The following is a 24,347-nucleotide window of genomic DNA, read 5'->3' on the forward strand; positions in this document are numbered from 1 at the left end:
TCTTTTCTAAGAGTTCTTCCATATAACCAATTCACCATCTGTTCAGGTCTGTCTGATAAACCACCATGTTCATGGCTGTTTTTTGCTGTTTCACACTACCTTGGGTTCCTCCATTTTCGAGTTGCTGAGTTTCTGTATCTCTTTTCCCCCTCCGTCATAAAAGCTCCCCCCCTCCCCTTCCCAACAACATTATATAACAATATCCATCCTCCAAAAAGTCACTATTCTCGAGGATTCTCTGTGCCAAAATGCAGGCAAACTGTAGTTGGAAGGGCTCCAAACTACACGCGGAAAAGCAGCAAGTATCAGACGTCACTCAGTTTTAATTTTCTTTGGTGCAGTACGGCAACACAAATAACATGTCCTGGAGCCTGACACGGCTATATTGGTGTCTACTAAAAAGAGCTCACATATATGGATGCAGGAATGGAAAGGCATTCTGTTAGAGTAACCTACATGACAATGTGCTTTACTCATAGATATGAACATGATATATGTATTTTGAAAACAACTGCGGAGAGGAAAAAATAGAAACATGTCTTAAACTGAAATGTATTCTTTTCCACCTCAAAATGAAAATTGTGGTTTTTCACATTATTCTGGACTTTGTTTAGGCTTTACTGTTACCTCTGCTTGCCACTGGCCGCACCTGCCCCAGCAGGGCATCGCATCTTTCTGCCTTGGACACCAAGAATAGGCAAGCGGGCTGCCCTGCTATTACCTCTGAAGTGCAAGGTTCAGCCCGCCGGGAGTGTCCGACAAGCTAAATCTAGCTCCTGGGAGACACTCATGGACTTTACATCGACAACCTCACGTACTTCAAGGATTTATTTTAGAACCCACTCTTGGGTAGATTTTGGCTGTTAAGAGAGGTAACTCGCGCCCTGCACACCGACGGCAGAGGCACCTCGACACACCGGCCACCAACCTCCCTCCCTCCTCCCCGCAGACCTCGACCATGAAGTACAGGATGTACTTGTAAGCACGTCACAGGAGGGGAAGCACTTCAGACCATTGGGTTTTTTCCCTTTGCTCTGAAGGAAGGGGCAGGTAAAGCCACCTTCAGGGCAGGAAAACTGGAGATCTGCACTCCTGAGAGAGGTTGGAAGCAGAAGAGGAAGAAAGGACGTGCTAACGTAGGCTCCAACCATGAGTATCATCTATCTCTCTAATATAATTCATCACTTACGTTCTACCAAAGGATATTTTCACTGACTGAAATAAAACTCTGTTTATATCTGTATCTGACAAATACATTTTTGACATTTTTATTTTATATGACAATTTTGATTATACAAGTATCACCATCATAACTATGCTAGTAAGTACTGTATTAATCTCTACAGCACAAGGAAAAAATATCAAGCATAAAACGTAGCTGGCACTAATAAAAATGTTTTATGCCCTTTTACAACTGCTGCTAAATCTCTAGCTGATGCGGTCTTGTTTCTCATAAGCCATCCAGGACTTAGCGGAGAATAAACATGTACTGGTACATTTAAATGTATTTATTTAACCTATCTCTTCTAGCGAAATTCTGACAGACATTTAAGAATGTTCACAGCATGAACAAAATTAATTTCCTTTTCTTCAGTTTGAAGAGACAAGCTCCACTCCAACTTTAGATCTGTGTCTCTGGGCTTTCCCTCTCGTCTGTGGTTTCAGTGCCAGGTGACTCTCCTGAGTAAGGATGGGCAGGCGTCACACTTCCCTGCAAGAGCTCTCCTAGAGTTCTGCTGCTTCAGATTCAGTGAGAAAGCAACAAGATATATGTGCTGACAGGAATAAAAAATAACCGTTTTGCATGTATGACTCACTTCTGCTGAACATACCCAGAGGCAGAGCAACCGAGTATGGATGGGAAAGTGTAGGAGAAATTCTAGCACACACACAAGAAAACCTTGCTTTTCATTAAAATGCTCATACAGGCCATAAAATGCAATACTTACTTTTAACACATTAAAGTGCTGCTCAGATAATTGCTTTAGCTTCATAAGCAGCATCACCTTTATTGTCTAGACTCAAAAATAAAAAAGCAATTTGAGCATTTTAAAAATTACCTTCGAGGTTCATGCCAGCTTGAAGACATTTCCGGTAGCGGCACGCCGGACAGTTTTTCCTCCGAATTTTGTCAATAATGCAATCGTTCCTCCCAGCGCACAGATAGTTGTGCTGCCCTGTGTTCACAAAGACAAAAAACCAGCCGTAAGCCCTACAATTTGAGTAGCAGGTGAAGTTATTCATTCTTTCAGTAACGGTAGGGATCTGAGCACGGTCTAATACCTTCATTTGCTGTACTTCATTTCTTGTAAAAATAAGCTCAATACCCACATGATTTCATATATCTATACACCGAACAGGCTTCTCGTATTTAGACACCAAAGTCAATAAATTTAGGAAGAAACCTTATTTTCTATTTGGTACCATCAGCCAAATTCTATTTTTAAAACTATTTTTCCTCAGATCTATCTTCTATAGCATGTCTCCAATTTCCCTAAATAGTTTCGCCAGAGATGTAAATACCATTCATAAACATGCTTTGGAAGTATTCACGTCAACATTCCTACAGATACACAGACACAGCTGTCACCATTTTGGAAGCCGTGAAACCTCCTCTTGTTTACCTTCGAGTCTGAACTGCACAAACGAAGCGCTCTGACATTTTTATGGATTCACAGATTCCAAAACTGGCCCTAGAAGCATGGCAGTCTCAGCTACGTGAATGAAAATAACGGTATTTCTTAACTGTTAAGAGCAGAATGACAGAAGACTAGTACCTATTCTTAATTATTTGAATGATATGAATAAATGTCTCACGGTAACTTCAGAGAAAAGGAAATCCTTCTCTCAGATAGGGATCAAAACCCAGATGTTTCTTTAGTTGGAAGAAAGCTCTACCTAATCTTTTACGCTGTATTTCAAAGTCCTGATAGTATAATAGTCAGAGAAATGAACATATTTTCCAAATACTGAGTTATTAACAACAGAGCCTAAGAGTCTTCTCACAGGAAAAGAGCACGGTTAAGGAATTTGTCTCAAGTCAGCTGTGAAAATTACGGGTAAGCAGAGTCTATTACTACGGCTTTAGTCAACCTCCTCCAGCAGAGTGTTTCACGTGCCTCGATACTCCAAAGGAAGCCCTGAACATTTTTCTGAATGAAACCCCCTTTCTTTTGCGTTTGAAGAAGAGGAAGCCTTACTGACCCTTGTGTCATCTTTGTGTTTAAGATAGCTTAGAAAATAAATCCACGATTCTGTTTACCATTAGCCCGCTAATACGTACAGGACAAACACAAATGCACACACAAGAAATACAAGCTGATAAACTGTTGGCATCACCGTAGCAGAACAGAGACTATCATTTCGTGTCTCACAGATGAGACCACGGCTTCACGCTGTCAATACCGATGCTTCAGGTGTAGATTTTCCCTGAGCTGTTCCTTTTTTTCCCCCCTAACAAAAAGCATCTCTGTGAAAGTAGTTTGATTTCCTGTATTTACTACTTGCCTATTCTAGCTTTTTTTAGGTGAAAGCCACCCTGTTTCTTTGTATCACGTTATATTAAAGCCTTCTTGTTGCATGAACATTTTGTGGAAAAACGAAGGGAAGCTGATGCGACCTTCCGCTTCGCGTCGTCCGACTGCTGCCCACGGGACGTGCTGGTTGCACAAAGGAACGCGTTTCAAAAACAAGACACCTACTTCACAAACTAAACACTGGTGAAAACTGGTAGTGAGCAAATGGAGATACTTTGAAGGGAATTTACAGCAGATAGAAGCATTTTACAGAGAGGCCAGGCACTCTTCAACATTGCAGCACCTGCAGCACAAGGCAGCGCCTGGCGCTCTGAAGCACTACAAGACTGAAAGTGTCTTTGCTCCTTTGGGCACACCGGCGTATAAGAAGGCTAGAAATTACAGACAAAGGATTTGGGGAGATGGAACAAAAAATGCTGGCGAACAGGGATGATCTGGAGCACAGCAGGAGGCAGGGGTGTTGGGGGAATCTGGCGGAGGGGAGGTGTAAGGATCCGAAGCGAGGCGAGGGAGCCGAGGTGGGGAGGAGTGGGGAAGATCTGGGCTGGCGGCAGGGGGGTGACATGCTGGGAGGTGAACGGGGTTGGCTCTGCGACTGGAGACAACGAAGCACGAGGACTCTGGGCTCTGAAGCACCATGAAAATAAGAACTAGAACAAGATGGCTTTGACCACCCTGGGCTCCTGAAGAAAGGCCCGTTTGCATGAAGAACTGCGTATAAATACAGAGCTGCTCTTCCACCCTCATCCCTCCTCTTCTCCTCTAGTTCTACTCTTTCAGCAAAGAAATACACCTTATATTGATTTTATAGATTCAGATACTTTCAGTTTCTGTGACTATTTCTGTCACAGTACGCATGCATGTAGACAGAGTTACCAAAAAGGGTTTCAGGCTAAAGTCTGGATAACGGAGGTGCAGAGTCAGCTTGATCTCTATGCTAACAGGTGCCTGGCAGCTATCGATAAGAAGGATACTACAGAAACAAATGCTTTTTATATATGTTCCTAATAAGAAAAATGCCTATAAGAGACAAAAGCAAACTTTTTGTTCCTTGAAGTGAATACTAGAACTAACAGATCCTGGAAGAGGTTCTGAAAACATCCACAATATCTAATTGGAAGGATTAAGGTTGGAATAATCCACGGAACAATAAAAATGAAAGCAGAGATAAGCCTTGAGAAATCTATTGCGATTTTTCAGCTACAATCCTGCTAATATTTTTAAACATTAATACAACTAATATAAGGTGCGGCAAGTTATACCACTGATCAAAAGGAATTACTGGGTTAAATTCTTCACATACCAGAACTTTTGTGATTTGTTTAAGCTTGAGTATGGGGCAAAACCATCGCTATGACATATATTCAGCTGCCAAATAATACTTCTTCTGAGGGATATCCAGCACCCTTATTTTAATCAAAGATACAGATGACTACTTGCTTCAAATACAGAGCCTGGCTCTAACCGGGAGCGCAGCTGCAGACGGGACCGGTTGGGAGCCACGGAGAGCCCCAGCAGCTCAGGGCTTTGCACTTGAGCTCATATTGTCTCACTGTACTTCAGGAACAGCTTCAGCTTCCCACAGAGCTGACATCCTTTCCCCTTGCGGCTAGCAGAAACCGTGATACGAACTCGCCTTTCCCGATCCCTGCGAGAGGCTCTGCATTTCCATGGAATTCCCTACTGCATCCAGTGAGCTGGGAACGGGGAGAAAGTGCTGCTTCTGAAAGAATGAGCGGTGGCTCGCCTCTGTCACAACAGCCCTCCCTCTTCCTCAGCGAAACCCAACTTGCAAAAACGTTAGCAAAAAGTGACAGTCTGATTCACTTCAAAACACCCAGGAATGGCTGTGTGAAGAAGGCACGAGACAGGCAACCCTGTAAGGCTGTAACTAAGACCGACGACGTTTCAGAACAGAGCAATCACTGTCCTTTCAGAGACACTGAGAATATACTCTAACTTTTCGGCATCTCTCTGATACTGAAGCGAAGAGTCAGACACAACCTAGTTCATTCCATAACGGCTACTTACGCAGCCCAAAAATCACGTTACTTGTTCTGCTATACACACACTACAGATTCACAGGTAGTTTTCCAACACCTTTATCTTCTAGAATGATTTTCTTCCTGTGATTAGAGAGAAATCTTGATGATCCAAAACCAGACACGTGTTCCTGCTATCTACCTACCCCTGCAAATATCACACGGGGACATGTATGTAATAGAATCAACACTGCTTAGAGGAAAAACTGTAAAACTATCATAGGCTCACATACAAGAGATTTATCAGGTTTCACGTAATTTTATACACAAAACAGCTAAGGTTAAATGTATAAAACCCAAACTCTGCAAATCTAAGGCACAGAAGTATCTGTATACAAACAGGACAAATAAACAAAAACAACAGTGAAAGAAAACGAAAGAAACAAAAAGCCAAGACAACAATACATCCTTTTACACTGTGAGTGAATGGGCGCATTTTATAAATGTAAATGGAATCTATGCTTCAGAAAAATCACACCATTATCAATGTTATTTACTATGAAAAGATCAGCGATACAATGGATGGGATTTTCCAGTAGGATTCTAGCAAAACCAGGGATTCCAGTAAGATTAAATAGACTGGTTTTGAATGTGGATGATATGTATGTGGATTTTACATTTTTAAACATCAAAATTCATCAAAACACGTCTTACCTTCCACAGCTCTTTTGAAGAACACTTTGCAGCTGCCACAAGTAAGAACACCATAATGGCACCCAGAAGCCTCGTCAGAGCAAACAAGACAAAGTTTGGGAGGTGGTCCCGTAGTTGCCGAGGATGTGGATGGAGAAGAGCTTACATCTGATCTCATTCCAGGGCTGCTAAAAAACCAAACCAAAACAAAAAACAAAAGCACAAAAATACGTTTAATTAAGATCCATGGCACACTGGCAAGCATAATATTCGTAACTGCAGAAATAGATCGCCCTTATCCTTAAATATTTGAGTTCTGCACACAAAGTTCACCAGACTGAAACAGTTAACCAGTGAGTTTTGTCGAACAGGAGGAAGGCTGTATGGATTCGTCATGGCCTATGGACTAGGTCAAGATTATTTCCCTGACACATCTCTGAAGCCAGGTTTCTTGCACAACTACCCTAGCCCTTAAAATTGATTCTTAAAACACGCTCTTATTCCATCTTGGTTTCATTACTGTCATATTCCCTGCAGTCTGCATTGAGTCCTACAAGAGCTTCCTTTCCAGTATCATCACAGAGTTTTCTACTGGGATACTATAATGCAAGAAGCTGCGCAAATTAAGCCATATATTGATATATATCTACAGTAATAAATGATAATTTCACCCCAGCATTATAGGAAAAGAATATCCATTTCTAACTTCAGGATCTGGTCTTCCTATGTAAACATACAGGCCAGCAACAAACTAAGGGTTAGTTCTTTAACAACAACAACAAAATCATTGTTAGAACAATAAGCTATCGCAATCACCTTTGAGCTGCTTCTAATCATAAGAGCTGAACCAACAGTGGTTGTACCAAAGTTCAAAGGCTAATCTTATTCAGCACGTGAAAACGTCACAGCCAAGCCCTGACGCGTCACCTGTTGAGGGCTGCCTCGACACCTCCTGTTCTAAGGCACAGCAGCGTTGAGTTTGTTTTCTCCCAAGTTTTAAACTTTCAAAATGCAATTTCTAAGCTGTATGCTTAACTTAAAGCGATTTTTCACAGAAAATTTTGTCCAACAGGGTTCCAGCCACTTTCCAGATGAAGCTAGAAAATAACACTTTTTTTTAAAGACTTTGGTGCCTTTACTTGGAAACTCTCCAGGACATCCACGCTCCCTAATGTGGGCTTAACATTTGTACGTGGGCTGGCATTTGCATGGAAAATTCCTCTTCCTCTCCCCGAGAAAGTCTGACCAGATTTGGTTACATATTTAAAAAAACCCCACAGTTCCCAAACATTCACAAAAGCCTTAAAATTCCAGCCCAAATTAAAACACTCCAACACCTGGAAAGCTTTACTTTTGAACAGGTCGCTTCTATATGCCCCAGCCCCAGAGAGCAATTGAGAAATGGCCCGTCCGGTGACTCCAAGGACTCCTGCTGTCATGTTTGCTCATACTGGGAGGGAGTTAGATAATACCAGCAGACACAAGGAGCAGGAATCCTACCACTCAAATACAGAGGGATAAAAGTCAAACCAGAATAAACGTGTCAACGAAGTCCACACTTTGACAAATAAGGAACCAGAGGGCAGAGAAAAGTGAAAATGACTTGTGTTAGGGAAAAAATAAGACAGTACAGGGACATGAAGACCTAAGCTACAGGTAGACCACCCTAAAAAAAGGAGTCTGATAGGAGCTAGGGGAGAAGGTGGCCTGTACCTAAGCTAGAGCAGAAAAGTAAAAACCAGACAAGAACACACAACAGCTCAAACATGACGGAACATCTGTGGGAAGGAGAGAAGGGTAAGACCAGAACAAGGGTGGTGCGAAGGCTTCAACAGGACAGGCTGCAGTGGGAATGAAGTAGAATGAGTCAACCTTGAGGAAAAAGGAATGAAAAAAGCCCACCCAGGAAAGAACGCTCCTTTCCAGACCTTGGAAAAGAACTCAGATCCGTCACATCACTCCTTTGTGAAATGCTGCAACACTTCCATTACTCTACAAAGAGGCTGACAACCATCATCAGCTAGTCTGTCAACTAAATTGGCGGTCACTGATAGACTGTAATCCTGATACGATGGCTTTTCTGTGTTTTCTAATTGATTTGTCTTCTTTTAAAAAGCAGAAAGCTGTAATGAAATGCTAAGGTTGCACAATCCAGCACTCAACATCCAAGTAAAGGCAGAATGTAACTTCACCCAGTTACATTTATTTGACGTCCTTACAAACACGCATCTTTAATTACATGCTCACCTCATTTCTACAAAGCAGGTGTGCCTTCCGCAGTACAGAGGCACTCTAGGAAAGAATACCGCAACGATGGAAGCTGCCATTCGCACGGCCCCATCTCCTCTGATGAAGAAATCGGCTGAGAGGAGCTAATGGCTGTGGGCTTGCAGGAGAAGAAACCTTATGGTTAAGGAAGCGGAGGATTCAAATCTACTTCTGCCCCTTACCACAAAGCTGTGCGTGATGGCGTTTGGTTAATACAAACCAGCCTTTTCAGAAATCCTGCCTTCTGAACACACAGCTTGAGCTCTGGCACATACTTCGAAGAAAGGCACCCTCCAACCTCCAGGCAAGGGAGCTGTGCTCTGAGCTGAGCGACGCCCGGCTCCTCTGGCTGAAGAGACCCTTCCCTGCCGCGCGGCTGGAACCGGTGCGCGCGCTCAGCACGGACCACACGCGTATCGCGCGCTTCGGGCGCTCCCGCCTCTCCCAGCAGATCGCGGCTTCGCTCCGCGTTCAGAGAGGTAAGGCCTCCGTGCCCTTGGGGCTGCCGCAGAGCCGCCCGCACGGCGGCCGGAGCAGCTCAGCGAGCACCGCAGCTCGCTGCGTCGCCCCACGCCGCCCCGGGTGCCGGGCTGCAGCCTGCGCGTCTCATCGCTCTGGGGCAGGTCTGCTGTTCCACTAAGGTTTCAGGAACCAGAGACAAGAGGACAACCTCCGGCTTGAGAACCTGCACTCGGTTCTTTGCTCCCCCACGGCTTCCTTGCCTAATGAAACAAATCATTTTCACTACAAAGCTTGGCTTCCTTTCATGCGATACGTACATGACTTTCTTCCATTGTTTGGTTTGTTGTGGGGTTTGGGGTTTTTTTTTTCCCCCCAGCTCACTGATCCATTTGGGAAAAGGAATCATATTGTTTCTCCACTTTGTAATGGTATAAAGAAAAAAAAAAAAATCAACACTTACCTCAAAACCAAACAACCTCCCCTATTAGAAACAGTAACCACTGGCCAGTCAAAAGCTACTGCAAGTTGCCTTATTTCTTCTGAAGTTTTAGGCCCAGTAGCTCCTTTTCGTATACTAAAAACCTCAGCTTAAGCATTGAAATATAGGCTGGGAGTCTATGATTTTAAATAAGGAACGTATAACTTGAGAACTTCGTTCCATTAAAATGATTACAACCAGAAAACGATGGAAACTTCTTTCTATGCGTAGTTTTGAAGACAGCTAACTTAGATAGAAAAACTATATACCTTACGAATTTGTGACAAAAGCATTTTTCAGGAAACATTCGTCAACTGTCACAGAAACTATGGTAGCGCCAAACATACTCCACTGAAACTTTTCAATCACCTTTAATTTTTAAACAGGGCTCATTTTCTGTACCAGTACCATAGAAAATGTAACACGAGAAAGAAAACAGATGATATGACTTACAAAACTAAAAATAAATTATTACATTGATTAATAAAGCAGTAGCCAGCAATCTAATCTGGGCTTCTGGCATATCTTTTTCAAGCCTGGCTATATCAGATAAGGCCAATATTTACTAACTGTGTGGAGAGCTGCCAGGCTCTGACAGTGCCCTGGTTGTGTAAAACACAATTTGCTTGCCTGAAACACGGAGAACAGGAGGGATTATAGTGCACGAGGACTCCTGCAAGAGCTACAGCAGGCTGGCTTGAGGTTTAATACAAATCTTTTACTTATAAAGCTATATGTAGCAAAAGACAAACAACCACTTCCTAAGGAAGAGGGAAGGGAGGGAAGTTACACTCGACGATATTATAATTTAAAAAAAAGTTACCTTTCAGTTATTTGCAGAAATGTTTTTAAACTCAACAAACACCTAATAAACCATGATTCTTATCTAGAAAGAAGAAAAAGTCAAGAAGCATAGATGAGAGAGGAGAAAGAGTCCAAATTTGTAAAAATTTTAATTAGATTTTATCTGGGAAGGCAAGGTGTTGTTTGTTTAAGGGTACTGAGCTCCATTCCCATCTACTTTCAGACACTATTTATATAAATATCTAATTTTATTTGTTTGCATAGACACATTTATCGTTTCCAGTCAAAGAAACACAAGGGAGTAAAACAGAAAGACTTAAAAGAAGATGTGGCTAGAGTAACGAGCTCTGTAGAAATCAAGTTGTTCAACCAATGCCATTTCTGTGTTAATCATTTACCAGAGATTTTCAACCCAGGCTCAAGGTTCAAACTTTAATAAAGTCAGGTGTGGTAATGTTTATGGCAGTGTGAAGTTTCCCTCGCGCGGGGTCCCCGTCTGCCGCCGAGGCCAGCGGCCAGGGCCCGGGGGGACGCGCTGGCGCGGCCGCGCGAGCCGGGCCCACGCTCTCCCAGCGGGGCTGTGAGAGCCGGGATATTGGACAGGGTGACCATCAAGCTCATCAGCTACAAACATTTCAGCAGGAAGACAGGAAAAAACATTTGCTTTTTCCTCTTTCTGCTTTCTTCTGCCTTTACTGTGACGAACATAAAACCTCCACGACAACAAAGAATATGCACACTCCTGTATGTTGAACTTACCAACATTATAACATTTTTTAAAAAATATACTACCTTCCTGTTACTTTATATTATTAAACAAAAAAACTCTAGTGAGATAACGCGAGACAAATACTTTCAGCAGCTAATATTAGTCATTTGCAGTCTACAACTGACAACTCTTAGGACCAGCCTCAATCGATTTTGTCCGGGACCATGCCCAGCCCTAGCGCGCTTCTGCTGAAGGGTAAATTCTTTTTTTAAAATGCAAAATAAATTAGCACCACCAGCAAGTTACACAGCGAAGAGAACTTGGTTAACAATTTCAAAACTAACTGCATTTAAGGAAAACAGCTGCAAGCCACAGAACAGGCGAAGCGGCATCTCGGGAAATCCGTGGGGCTGCTGGGCAAAGAAGCAGCTGCCACCTTAGCCATTTTCACCTTTAAAGAAAAAAAAAAAAAAATCTACCCTGAAGACAAGTTCAGGGGAAATGCATAACACACGGTTTTTTTCAGACATACAGACAACTAAGCTATTCCCTGCTGCTATTATAAATTACAAAAACAGAACGCTTGGAACTGGCTCCTAAAAACCTATAAGAAAATGTTATTCATGTCCAACTGCCAACTCTGAGGAAAGGAATGGATGCAATATGCCCGGGGTTGGAAGAAACAGCTCAGAATTTGACTATATTTGTTTTGACTGGTCTTTTGATAAGACTTGTCATTTTGCTCCTACTTCTAATCTAATGCTTCACACACACGAGCTGCATTCCCCCATGAGGTACCCCGAGCACAACCTACCGCGCACCGCCAGCCTCGGTTCTCCAGCCTAAGTCACCTTAGTATTGAACTAACTTGTTCTCAAAAGCGAGCTACTTATCCCGATAAGTAGTATCACCAAGCGAACAGCAAAGAAACGATTTTCAATGTCACTGCCATCTGGGCCTCATTCTTATCTTCTAGCAATGAGAACAATGTAAACACTCAGCTGCATACGCCAACTGATTACATTTTTTGAATTGCTTACTTATTTCTTTATTAACTAGAGAAACCACTAATTATTTTTTATACCCCCTTGGGCAGGAAAGTAGTTTTCAGTTCAGGCAGGAAAAGGCATTTAAAACAAGGCTATTGACTCTATATTTGTCATTACGATATTAAAATGAAAGTATATTTGCCAATTGAAAATAGCTTAAAAAAACGTGTTTTGCTGAGAACCTGAACCACAGGTTACGACGGTCTCTTCTGTCTCTTGTAATGGACTCACTCGTACGTAAAGAGACTGAAAATTGGTACAAGCCGGTGAGAGGCAGCGTTTTCCTCCCAGGCTGCCTGCAAACTCTCTGCACATACAGATGAGCCTTGGGCTAGTCTGGCCCTTGCCGAGGGTGCGCCCAGCTCAACTCTTGCCAGCTCCCCAAAGTCAAAAGGGCCTCGGGGTGCCGACTCAAACATTCCCACTGCCTGCCTGAATGGACGCCACACCCATAAACCCACAAAACAAAGAAATAAAAAAAGCCCTCAAATCACTCAATAGATAGGTTCTATATAAAAGTTTTCTCTCCCATTTTGCCCTTAAAGCAGAGAACTGAATTGCTTTGGTAAAAGCGGTGTTCTTTACAAGCATGTCTCCAGTGATGCCGTAATAAATTAAAAATCTACTATGGATTACAGTATTTAAGCAAAGCCTGTGAATAAAAGCATCCAGCATGACTGCTTCAGAGCCCGTTGGGAAGCCAAGATGATTAACACAATCTCCTTTATCAGACACCCAGATAAATGCCGTGTCATGACTTGATAAACCAGGAAAGCAGATTTTGAACCAATGGCCTAGTTTTGTGCACATGCCCGTAACACGCCCACGATAACACCGACATGAGGAACGGGTCATCCAGAAAGGCCATGGCCAAATTCACTTCATAGCTCGATACGGAAACCCGTGGCAGAGAAACACGCTATTTTGCAATCAGATTGGCAGGTACCGTCATGCCTCCTCCTGTCATTGTCTCTTCATCAGGATAAATTTTATCACTAACTTACAATGGAGTACTGGGACTGTCATTCACAGGAAAATTTCAAGTTAAGACATACCTAAAGCAGCAAAGTCTCATAATTAACCTTTCCGTCTGCAGAACAACGTACATTTTACCATGCCTTTGTTACAACTAAAGCAGACCGGACAATTCATTGCTTTGTACAGAGTCGCCTCAAATACTGTAAATATTTTTGCTTATGCTTCCGACAACTCAGGTACATCATAACAAGGACGTTGGCCAAAGTATCAAGACAGAGTTCAGAATAAGAAAGTTATTTCAGTTCGCACAGAGAAAAGATTTTACATATAGCTGTTATGGACCATTTTATGCATAAAAATACACTTCCTATTGGCAAACAAAAGAAACTGGAATACCTTTCCTGAAAGAATTGCTGTACAGAAGCCGTCAAACCTTGGCGTTGGTGAGGATTTGATCAGTCCACAGGTCTTAAAGAGCATGAATTGCAAACCCAAGCTCTGTTCTCCATAACCATATGACAAAATAGTATTTAACTAGAAAACCCAGTACATATAAGCTCTGACCGTGCGGGAAGTCCTACCTTCTCCTCGTCTGTCCCAAGCGCATGCCTCAACGCCCAAGCGCTCTCCTGGAAGCGCACCTGAGTGCCGGCACAGGCATCGCCGCAGGCTGCTGGAGAAGGGACAGGCACACGCACCCCCGGCTCGGGAACCCTGCACACCCCCCCTCCCACACCCCCCTACCAACACTGCGCGCCGCCTGACATGATCTGCCGCGCTGGAGAAGCCGAGCCAGTGATGACACGTGTTTAGGAGAGCTTCAGTGACAAACACATGTTGTTAAGAATAGGCTTCACAGGGAGCTCGTGCCTTTCTAACGCTAGGCAGAGGCAGCAGGGACTGTCGTTCGAAGCGCCGTTGTTTCATTTCTCACAAATTATACTCTATTAAATAAGAATAAACCCTGAGAGCACAGGCAAATACCAAGAGTGGGCTAACAGAACAATAACTTGCAGCGCTCCCCGGTACAGCGCAAGGGAAGTAAACCCACAGGATGAAACGGCGCAGGTTCCCTGCGGGCATCGGGCCCTTTCATCACTCGCTCTCTCAGCCTGCGCGGTGTTTGTTCCAAAACGCAAGGAGGAGCGTCCTACCGCAGGTGACTCGGCGCGCTCGGCAATCACCACGCCAGCGCCGGGCGGGCTCGAGGAGCCTCCGGCGGCTCCAGAGCCACCGCCACCAAAGACACCCCTTCTCCCCGCTCCGAAATGGCGTCCGCTACCATTTTAGAGCTCGCACGGGAGTGAGAAAGGAACGCTAACGCAAGGGAGCGACGCGACTCGCTTTTTTTCCCTTTTGGATACTCTCCAGAACGTAAAGGTTTCAAGGGCACAGGCAAAGCTTTCTTGGAATGGATAAATGGTAATTGATGTTGCAGCTGCAACCTTAGCGAGAGCTCTTGGGATTTCAAATGTACTACAGCCTAAAGTATTTATGACCAGAATATGATAATTAAATTATATGTTCTAAACTTTTACATTTATTACAGTGCTCCAGTAAAGCAGCCAGAAAGTCTTACCTTCAAGGGTAGGACTTAATTTCTATATGAATCAATTCATGCATATCTTTTTTTTTTTTTTTTTAAATTTCATTATGCATCCTTGCTTGCTTAAATAAAGAGGTGCCAAAAAAACAAAAACCAGGAAAAAAGGAAAAAAGGAAAAAAGGAAAAAAAGGAAAAAAGGAAAAAAGGAAAAAAGGAAAAAAGGAAAAAAGGAAAAAAGGAAAAAAGGAAAAAAGGAAAAAAAGGAAAAAAGGAAAAAAGGAAAAAAGGAAAAAAGGAAAAAAGGAAAAAAGGAAAAAAGGAAAAAAGGAAAAAAGGAAAAAAAGGAAAAAAAGGAAAAAAGGAAAAAAGGAAAAAAGGAAAAAAGGAAAAAAGGAAAAAAAGGAAAAAAGGAAAAAAGGAAAAAAGGAAAAAAGGAAAAAAGGAAAAAAGGAAAAAAGGAAAAAAGGAAAAAAAAAAATTAAAAAAAAAAAAAGAAAGAAAAAGAGTAAGACAAGTAAGCCAGAAGCCAGTACCTTTATACTTAAATAAAAACTTTACACAAAAATACATAATCAAATCATCCTGGGCCATCCTAATTCCTTACATTTTGCTCACTGACAAAATATGCATTTGATCTCCATATATTTACAGACAGGTTGCGGATGGTCTAAAAAACTTGACTTTCAAGAACTCAACCTTGCAGATACATCCAGCTTCATACGCATACGCACACACTCTGCGTTCAGACTAACGCGCAAGCAGGTGCCTCTGCAATGAGACGCCCGAATCAGGAAGGCTGCAAGACTAACACGCACTCAGTAGACGAAAGCTCAAAAATCTAATTGGAATTAGATTTATAACTCTCTTCTTTTTTTCATTTGAAGCACAACACAAGAAATTGTTCCTAGTCCGTTCAGTCTCTGAATGCAGCAAGCACCGTTTCCAACCTCAGCAGCTACAGAGGTATGTTTTACCTACATGACACTTTCTTGGAAGCAGTTTCTTAGTTTTCTGAGCCTTGCAAACTCACCAAGAGCCAACGTAACTACCAAAAATTTATTATCTTAACATAGGTGCTGTAACATACTAATTTCATTTGCTAGCACACCGAATTCAACGCGACAGCAGAACTCTTGCACAGAGACACTCTGTCGTTACTAGAACAGACCCATGAGCTTAGATCAGTCCCAGCATCTCAGTTTATCCTATACAGTCAGCATATATCGGGGAAGTATTTTACTCCTTATTACAGCATCCTTATTAACGTGGTATCAAAGGAACTGAACTTAGAATATTAAACGGGATTTGTTCCACTGATGACCTCAGCATGAGCTGTGTACATTGCCCTGGTGGTCTCAACGTGAGCGCTTGTGTCAATCACAGGACTGCAGTCGCAGGCTGCCAGAATGATGTTGCTAGGAAAGAAGGCAAGAGACATCTGGAAAGCTGACTCTAACGTAAATGGAAAAATATTAATGGTACTATACAAAATGCAGTAAAATATTAAACTCAACTGCAGTAGTCACAGAACAGTTATTTTAAAAGCTGCAGGATAATACTTGCATAGTGAAATTGAGTCATAAAGCTATAAATAAATTTAGACTGGTAATTAGAAAGTTCATTTCTGCTATTCTGAAAAGAATCAAGACTCTTCTGCTGCCAGTGTAACCCTCTAACAGTAATCCTGACTCTGATTTTTATGAACGTGTACACAGTCTTATTCAACTGTTTGTGCTTTCCATCGGCACTGCGTAACTATTTTCTGCTTTTCTGAAAAAAATAACAATAAACAAAATAAAAATTAATAAATACAAATAAAGTAGAAACAAAACCTTAATTCTTGTTCTTCTGAGGAGGAAAAGATGGAAGCAGGGCAAGAGAAGCAGGAAGGAACGTTTCTTCCTTAATTCTCTCTGCAGACCTTCAAGGAAGCTCTGTTTAAAAGTGGAACTGATACTAAAAGAAAGTTAAGATGGTAAATTCTTCAGTGCATGAACTCCATTTCCTTGTTGGTCTGTCTGAAGCATTGCACAATGTGTCTTTACCCTTGGCATAGGCTTTCACACTTTTTTGGTCAATGAAAATAACACATTTACATGCGGAGCCGTCTATTATGGAATATTAACCAACGTGTTGCATTCTGGGCTCCGCTTCAGTGGCAATAGATGGAGAAGAGGGACGGGGACGTGTGCCAATTCTAGGTTTTGGCCTCAGTCCATTTGATGCGGATCCAGGATGAATTGGGTGACTGTTGAGTCATAGGTTGGTTCAATTGACATTATTTTACATTTGACTAGTTATTGTTCTTTAAACTTTGATCGGGAGTCCAGGAGCTCAGAAAACATCAGTGAACCAAAAAGAAGGGGCCAAAGCAGAGTTTAAACAAGATTCTTAAGCAAGGAAAGTGCTGTCCTTAAATGATGTCTGCTTTTAGCAGAGATCGCTAAAAAACCAAAACCTACCTCGCAATTTAAAAAATTTCTGTTATATTGCCAAATATCTGTAACACTCAATATTAACTTCAAAATTACTGAAGAAGGTCTGAGATACCCTCCTCCCTCCATTCACATAAAGGTGGGAAGGAGAAGCAAACTTTTTCCCCTCCAAAGTAAATAAATCGGTGAATGACTGCTATTTTAAACAGATATAACAGTAAAATATTACTGAAATATTAGCTAGTCAGTGTGCATCCTGTTAATTCACTTCAGCCAATACTCAATCTAGGAGTGAAAACAAAAGAATTTAAAACCCAGAAGTTACCATTTCGGTACTGACGGCAGACTTCTGTCTGGGCTAAGAGTAGCCCATAAATACTACTGGTTTATGTTTTAAAAACATAGGTGTGTTTCACATGGATGTGATCAGAAATGAACTTGTTAAATGCAGTCCATCCGTCCAACAGGAGACATTTTTAGTGACCATTGACTCCTCTTTTTTTCAACAGGTCTACATGATTCAATTTTTCCACTCCATTTTACCCCAATTTCAGATAGCAGGTATGTTTTCAGTAGGTTTTGATCCCCTGTGAGGGAAATTCAATGATAAATCCACTTGTTTTCAGAAAACTGATCAGCAGCTAAAGAAACAAGCAAAGGGAAGACCTGAGCCATCTTTAATAAGAGAAACGCAGCATGAAGGGAGACTGGGCTTTGTTACAATACGCTAGCAAGGAGGGAAGCAGCTTTCAGAATAACTTTCAAGAGCATGAAAACTAAACAAAAACCAATAAAAACATCATATCTTGGGTACTTTGCTGAAGACAAAAATACTTCTGATGATTTTGAGATCTTAGTCACAGAGGAAGATGACTGCAAGATGCTCCTCTCGGTGCTGAAGGCCAGAATTGAGGTCCAGCGCCTACTTAGTATAAAGAATTGTGTAAGGTGCTCCCCCCATGCACACGGATGTTCCAGACTTAGTCATGAGCCGTAACTTCACTTGAAAGGGTAAAGATTCTTTTTTACCACAACAGAGAGAGAGAACAGTAATTCCTGCAGGAAAGATAAGGAGCAAATTCAAAATTCTCGGTGACTTAAAGGTCAGAAAGCAGCTGAAGGACAAACCACCGTGATGGCGCACTGCTGAGTTCCCCAAGGGAACGGCTGAGGCCTCCCACGCCGAACGCTACCAACAGGTTTTCTTTCATGCTTTATGTTTACTTTTTGGTGCATTTTATCCTTCGTATCCAGATCTGTGTGTATACCCGACAGAGCTTAAAACCGAGAAAACCTGTCTAAAAGGTATTCCCCAAAGTCTTACGAACACTTTTAATGCCCTTAATAACACAATTTCCCTTCACTTCGGCTGGCCCCTAACACATTTGATGCAAAGACTATTTAGAAAACCACTCTTCCCCACACACGAACAGGAAGAAAAGGATGTAATAAGTTTGTTTATTGATGTAAAATCGGCCACCTAAACTTGTATAATATTTTCAGAAGGACAAGCAACAAGTGCTACCATAGACCTGTGAGATGTGCATAGCTATTGTTGACTGAAAAGTGCCATGAAAACGATGTACTTTATTGAATTATCTAGTAGAGTGCTATAATGACTTTTGTCAACACTGTTAAGCAATTACAGATATAATTTCTGCTATAACATGCGTACGCAGTACGTTATTATCTGCTTTTATTTCCACCGGGCATCCACACTCAAGGCTATCAAGATGTTTCATCACACCCCTCTTGTTGCATACTCCCAGATTTTACAAGCACTTCTGGTCTTGCTTTCCCCCCCCCGCCCCACGATACCTTTGGGTCTTGCCTTCTTTCTCTCTCCTGGCTTTCGCATATTATTTTACCCACTTTCCTCTGTCCTCTTCCTCTACCCCTCCCTGTCAGATGAAGGAAGCTCTATTCCTTCCTTGCTGAGCCTCACATGGTTTCCTGGCCACATTGTTCATCTCTAACTCTTTGTATATTTTCTCTTCCTGAGCAGCACTGGGAACCCCTCCCAATTTAAACTCCATCTGTAAACTTCATTACCGGGCTGTTTACCTCCCTCACATAACTATCATGAAGGTGATTAGGCAGATAACCCTAGAGTCTCTCCACACCACCTCTTTTCCCCGAGAGCATCTTGCGTGTCTTACGGTCCGTTCTGCGCACTGTGTGGTTATTTCAAGTTGGAAGCAGTGGGAACTCCAACATTCCTTCAGAAAAGTATTAAAAACTTCCCCGGTGGGAAACTATGTTCTGCTTTCCTGAATTTCAGTGTTCATTACAGCTAGATGCACTCTTATTAAGGTCCTGAGGGCCATTACAAATCTTTCACAACTCATCACTATCTATCATTATCTTTCAGTGTCGTTCACTAAGAATTTGGTCGCTCATATGTGCTAGTAGAATAGCTCATGATATCTCAAATAGAAAACTTTGATTGTAATTAACTAAGGTCATTGCTCAAGATTTAATGTCATACGTTTTGTACTCGCATCTGCAGCAAGTGTTTAAGTCATTGCTGTTTGGTTTACAAAGTCTGTTCCAGTAGGAGAGTTGTAGTATTCCTTACAGAAAAATGCAAAGTCGTTTACTACTGAAATAGTAGTAAATGAAATATGGCAGAATTCACTGTATGATGATTTAGAAGAGGCTAGAGACCATTCTACTCACCACCAGAAGAGAAGAGGTGTGTAATTCAACTTTTGCAGCCTACATATTAGCCGCTAGGTCCCTACCTCCTTACAAAAGTACAATTATAAAGGCTACTGATAAAACAAGTATTTCATCAGTTTCTCGTATTTTTCATGAAACCAAACAATATAAAAACACAAAAATACTGCTTTTTGAGCAGCAGCTAGGAAGGGTTTCAAAGCACAGACGGTGCTATAAGAACCCAAAAAGAACATACAAGGGATGAAAATCTGGCAAAGCCAAAGACACAGGAGGGAAGGAAAAAAAGGATTATCTGCCAATTCCTTCAAACATTTCTGTTACCCATCAGATGAACAGTCAATCAATCAGTCCTACATTTTAAAAATATTGACATAAAGCAAAGGAGGGAAAAAAGAAAGATCCACGTCAGTCAGATATTATCGAGACGACCCCATTGTGGTACAACTTTCATGTACCCAAGTCCCAGCTTCATAATCAGCTTGCCCAGAAGCGAGTACTCCAGAAACAGACCAGGCCAGCATTCAGACTGCCGTGGTGCGGACCCCACAGGGCTGCACACCGCCAGACTGACAGGAACAAGCTTTTGACTCCAAATAATTTGCTGTTACGCCTTAGGTAGTTGAGCACACCTTCTAAGCCACCGTCAATGGGCGCACAAGCATCTCCTGCTCTGACGGAGGCCCTGGCAGCAGGCAGTGCTCTTCAGAGACCACACACTGGCCCCCTGCTCCTGGGTATACCAAAGATAGATGCATCAAGACCCTTGGCGCAACTATCAAGACAGAGAGTACCCCCGACAGCAAAGGTCCAATTCCTTTCCTTAGTAATAGCTCAAGCTTAGCATGGAAAAGAAACTAAAAGGAAAAACTTGAAACTCAAGAAACTATGCCTGTATCTGTAAATCATAATTTACAGATTGTGTAAAAACGAAATTATTTTCCTCACGGTAGTGTCCAGATCTCTCATTTTTTTAAAATGCTGCACCTCTTGCTGCCCTTCAGCATCAGCTGTCTGAGCCTGGCTTTGGTTTGTAAGTAAAGTCTGAAACTGATACCTAAACACACAAACCAAGTTTAATACAGGAGGGATGCGGACATTGAGGAAGTCTTAATTTTTCAAATAAAAAGCACACTATGATGCTTTTATCTACAACACAGCATTCTGATTTTAAATAAGCATTTTTCACACTGCAGTAACAATATCTTGTACTGTTACTGCATCTTCAAGAGACATTGATCAAACAATTCAGCAAACTTCAATCCCGTATGAAATTCTCTCTCATACAAAAGTTTTTTCACCCTTGTAAAGCCTTTCTGGGATTCATGTAGCTTCAGAGACATTAATTCAATTACTAAACACAGGAAAGTGGTTAATCTTTGCTTTTTTTTTAACCGGGGTTGAAACTGAAGCTGCACATAAGCTTCCAGACACGTCAACAGAAACAGGGTTCCAAAACTAGAGGGCAGCCGGGATCAGCCCGGTTCCTCCAGAGCACTGCTCTCTCAATCCAGATTCTTAACTGCCCCTGATAGCACGTAGTTACCGCACGACTATGTGAAGGTGAAATAAGTAACTGTACGATTGAAGACTCATGTTATTTCCAGCTTGTGCTAAAATTGGTTAGACTATGGAGTCTCTGAAGTAACGACCAAGTCCAACATTTCTGTTGTGCCACTTAACATGTTTCATCTGAGAAACATTAAACAAAGGTCAAATTGACAAACAAGAAAGTTTGCTAATAGGAACAAACTGCACATCGATTGCACACTTAACTCTTTGTTTCAGTAAGCTCTTCTTAAAGCCTGTGGTTAAGCCCATGTTTAAAAAGGGATTTGCTTTGCACAAGTTTATGACTGAACATGCAGTGCCACCATTGTTACACAATGAGGTGTTAGCCGTGCATCAGCTTGCGGTGTTTTTAGTTTTCACCTTGCCTAGAGAAGTTCCCTCAATCTAAAGTACTCCTGACAGCATAATAACGGGATCTAGCTGGGAGAGACAAACCAGATTTTGAAAGTTAAAGTAATATCTGCTTCATGCAGAATGGACACAGCCTTCATGTTTCAGTGTCTCAAATGGCTGAGTTTTAAATTATGACTGAGATGGTATCAACAAATAAACCACCACCACACCACAGAAAATGAACACTAAAAATCACTAACAACTAACACATCCTAAGAATAAAGTTTTAAAAATTTAAACTTAGGGTCAGACTTATGGTCCAAACCAGTTTCACATAACTTCACAAATCAAAGGAGGTACTAATTTCAGAAGCATTGCTACAATGAACGCTTCCCTAGGCAATCCAGAGAAACACTTAACAGCAAAGAATAATTCAAGCCTGTTTCTCCCCCCAGCTGCCTAATGTAGAAACTGAACTTTAGATAATTATGCTCTGAAATTTGAGACCTCAGCACACCTAAATTTAGATGAGATTAACCAAGGCTTGAATATAAATTATACTCAAATTGACATGAGGGAATTATTTTCTTAAGTTTTTTATTTTCTTATTTCTGATGCTGAATGCATAATCACTATATATAGTTTTTCCTAACTGTAATATACATTTTCCTGTTAACCCCTATTCTGTTGTCAAGACATAAGAATTGATTCTCCAAGGTGGTGACCTACTGTCACTTCCAAGTGGCTTCCAAAGCTGTGGACGCTGAGGACTCCCTACTTTGGGAAGAAAAACAAAGCAAGCACCATGAGAGAAATATAATAATTGTCTCTAACTGATAACACTAGAAAAACAAATCCACCAACTTCCATTATTTATGCTACTTCTCTGTATTTTGGAAGCTGTGGTGGTTCAAAAAGCTTGGAACGGTCACAACTTAAACCATTTTTGCGCTGCAACAATCCACAGAGAAATAACAAACAGAGCCAAAGGTCTGTAGTTTTTCATCTTACTTATAGATGGCTTGAGTGAGGCCAAGAACTGGAGATAAGCAGGCCACCCTTTTCAAGCAGAGAATGATAAGTGTTTCCCTGTATTGCTTATTCTTGCAATTTTAATCACAAGTCTTGCAGCATCTGGCATTCTTCCTTTAGCTCCGCTTAAGGGCTTACAGTTGTGAGAATCTCTCTTTTCTCAGAAAATCTGTACTGAGCTGAAAAACATATGCACCGAAGGGTTAAGAAGGCAAAGGAGCACGTCCACTTGAGTATTCTTCAGCATCTTATGATTAAGCCAAGCCTCAAACCATGGTGCTTGTAGTGGTTTTAAGCTTTAAAAGAAAAACTTGAAATATTTTAAGGTCTTTGAATACGGAGGAGGCAAAGTCCACGGCTCACTGCTAGCACTGTGTGAGAAACGCCAGCTCCAGACCAAGTGAGTACACTGTTAACGGACTGCAAGAGGTTAACGGCCAGACTCGAGGGCATGTACGTGGGGCTGTGTACACGTGCACACACCCTAGAAGTACGTGCAGGTATTTTCCGAACTCTGTATATTATGGGAATATAAAACACCCAGATGCCTAAGCCCTACAGAGATTACATGTCGCAGAGCCGGGTGAAGGACTAACCACAGCCTGAACTGCAGCCAGTAACATGGGTGCTCATCCTTCGCTTTCTTCCCCAGAAACCTCTGAAGACATGGAATAAACTCATCTTTGCTGCTCTCCTACTGCGGTACCAGTAGCTTTCTTACCCCAGCTGACAGTCACTTGAGAGCACTGTAAAGTCAGAAATAATGGAATTAATTCTTTTCAGGCTGACTTTTTCTGTTCAAGATTTTTTAATAAAGCCACCAAGCAAAAAACATAGTTTTATAAATATTACAGGGACTGTCATTTACACAAACCAAGGGCTTGAAAAGACCAGAGAAACCACTAAGTAATCTTAAGTTGATCATGAAGACAGGAAATGGCCTGGATATGCTTTAAAGTGTTGAAGTGTTAAAATGGAAAATTAATAATGAAGAAAACCCATTCAGAATACTCAAACCAGTTTCTACTAAGTATTATTGCTTTCAAAAGCGGCCTTTAAATTCAGTCCTGAATTACAGCATGAAAAGAAAAGTTTTCACACACTAGTTGAAAGGAGAGCTTCCTCACACCCGTCTCAGGTAAAACAAGCATTTTACTTCACATTTATTTGAGGAAAAGAACACAGCTCCTACAACCAAGGTTCACTCTCCTAAAAATCTCTGCTATTTTGATTTTCCAAGATACAGAATGCCAGGTCTCCTCCTTAGACTTTCTAAAACTTTGCAAGACACTCAAAATGCACCAGTTTGTTAATAGCCAGACTTTCATTCCCTCACCATCGTCACCGCAAACCAGCACAACCGCCTGTGTCACAGGCAGCTCTGTCACCCCCAAGGAGGCAAAACCAGCCCAGTAGCTGCCAGAAGTACAACTGCTACTACAAACCAGCATTGCCTGGATGAAGATAGTCCTTTTTTAAATAGATATGCACCTATACAGATCGCAGAAGGAGATAAAATTAAGTTGGAAGTAGGGTTCTGTAGAAAAGCGAGGTAAATTAGCCACAAGAATACCTGTGTTGCTGTTTCAATTGTATTGCCAAGGCATGCTCTGATTTCTTTTCCACCTCAAACTAAAGGCAAGAAGAGAGGTTCTACCCAAGACTGCTGTTTAAGAAACAATTAGCGTAAAGTTCCCTGTAAAAGACGATTTGCTTTAACATCCAAACAGTCGTGAAAGGACTCCACCAAAATCACCTGCCCATATATTTATCCCAGAGTGAAGAATTAAT

The 24,347-nt window shown here is 41.7% G+C and overlaps 1 protein-coding gene across 7 annotated transcripts in view; it reads right to left on the reverse strand.

Moving 5' to 3' along the window:
• The window catches only part of NR3C1 (nuclear receptor subfamily 3 group C member 1), a 72,972-nt gene that overhangs the window by 23,389 nt on the left and 25,236 nt on the right, over positions 1–24,347 (reverse strand). For 6 of the 7 annotated variants that reach the window (XR_012662185.1, XM_075103006.1, XM_075103009.1 and 3 more), the window contains exons 3-4: positions 6,233–6,399; positions 2,061–2,177 (exon numbers count right to left, since the gene is read on the reverse strand). Coding sequence is in view for 6 of the 7 variants with exons in the window: in XM_075103006.1 (XP_074959107.1) it covers positions 2,061–2,177; positions 6,233–6,399 (284 nt within the window). In the remaining variant the exon portion in view is untranslated. The remainder of the gene's footprint in view (positions 1–2,060; positions 2,178–6,232; positions 6,400–24,347) is intronic. The other variant, XM_075103011.1, reaches the window with a different exon arrangement.

Source organism: Phalacrocorax aristotelis, chromosome 8 (assembly GCF_949628215.1).
Source record: "Phalacrocorax aristotelis chromosome 8, bGulAri2.1, whole genome shotgun sequence".
Classification (NCBI taxonomy): domain Eukaryota; kingdom Metazoa; phylum Chordata; class Aves; order Suliformes; family Phalacrocoracidae; genus Phalacrocorax; species Phalacrocorax aristotelis.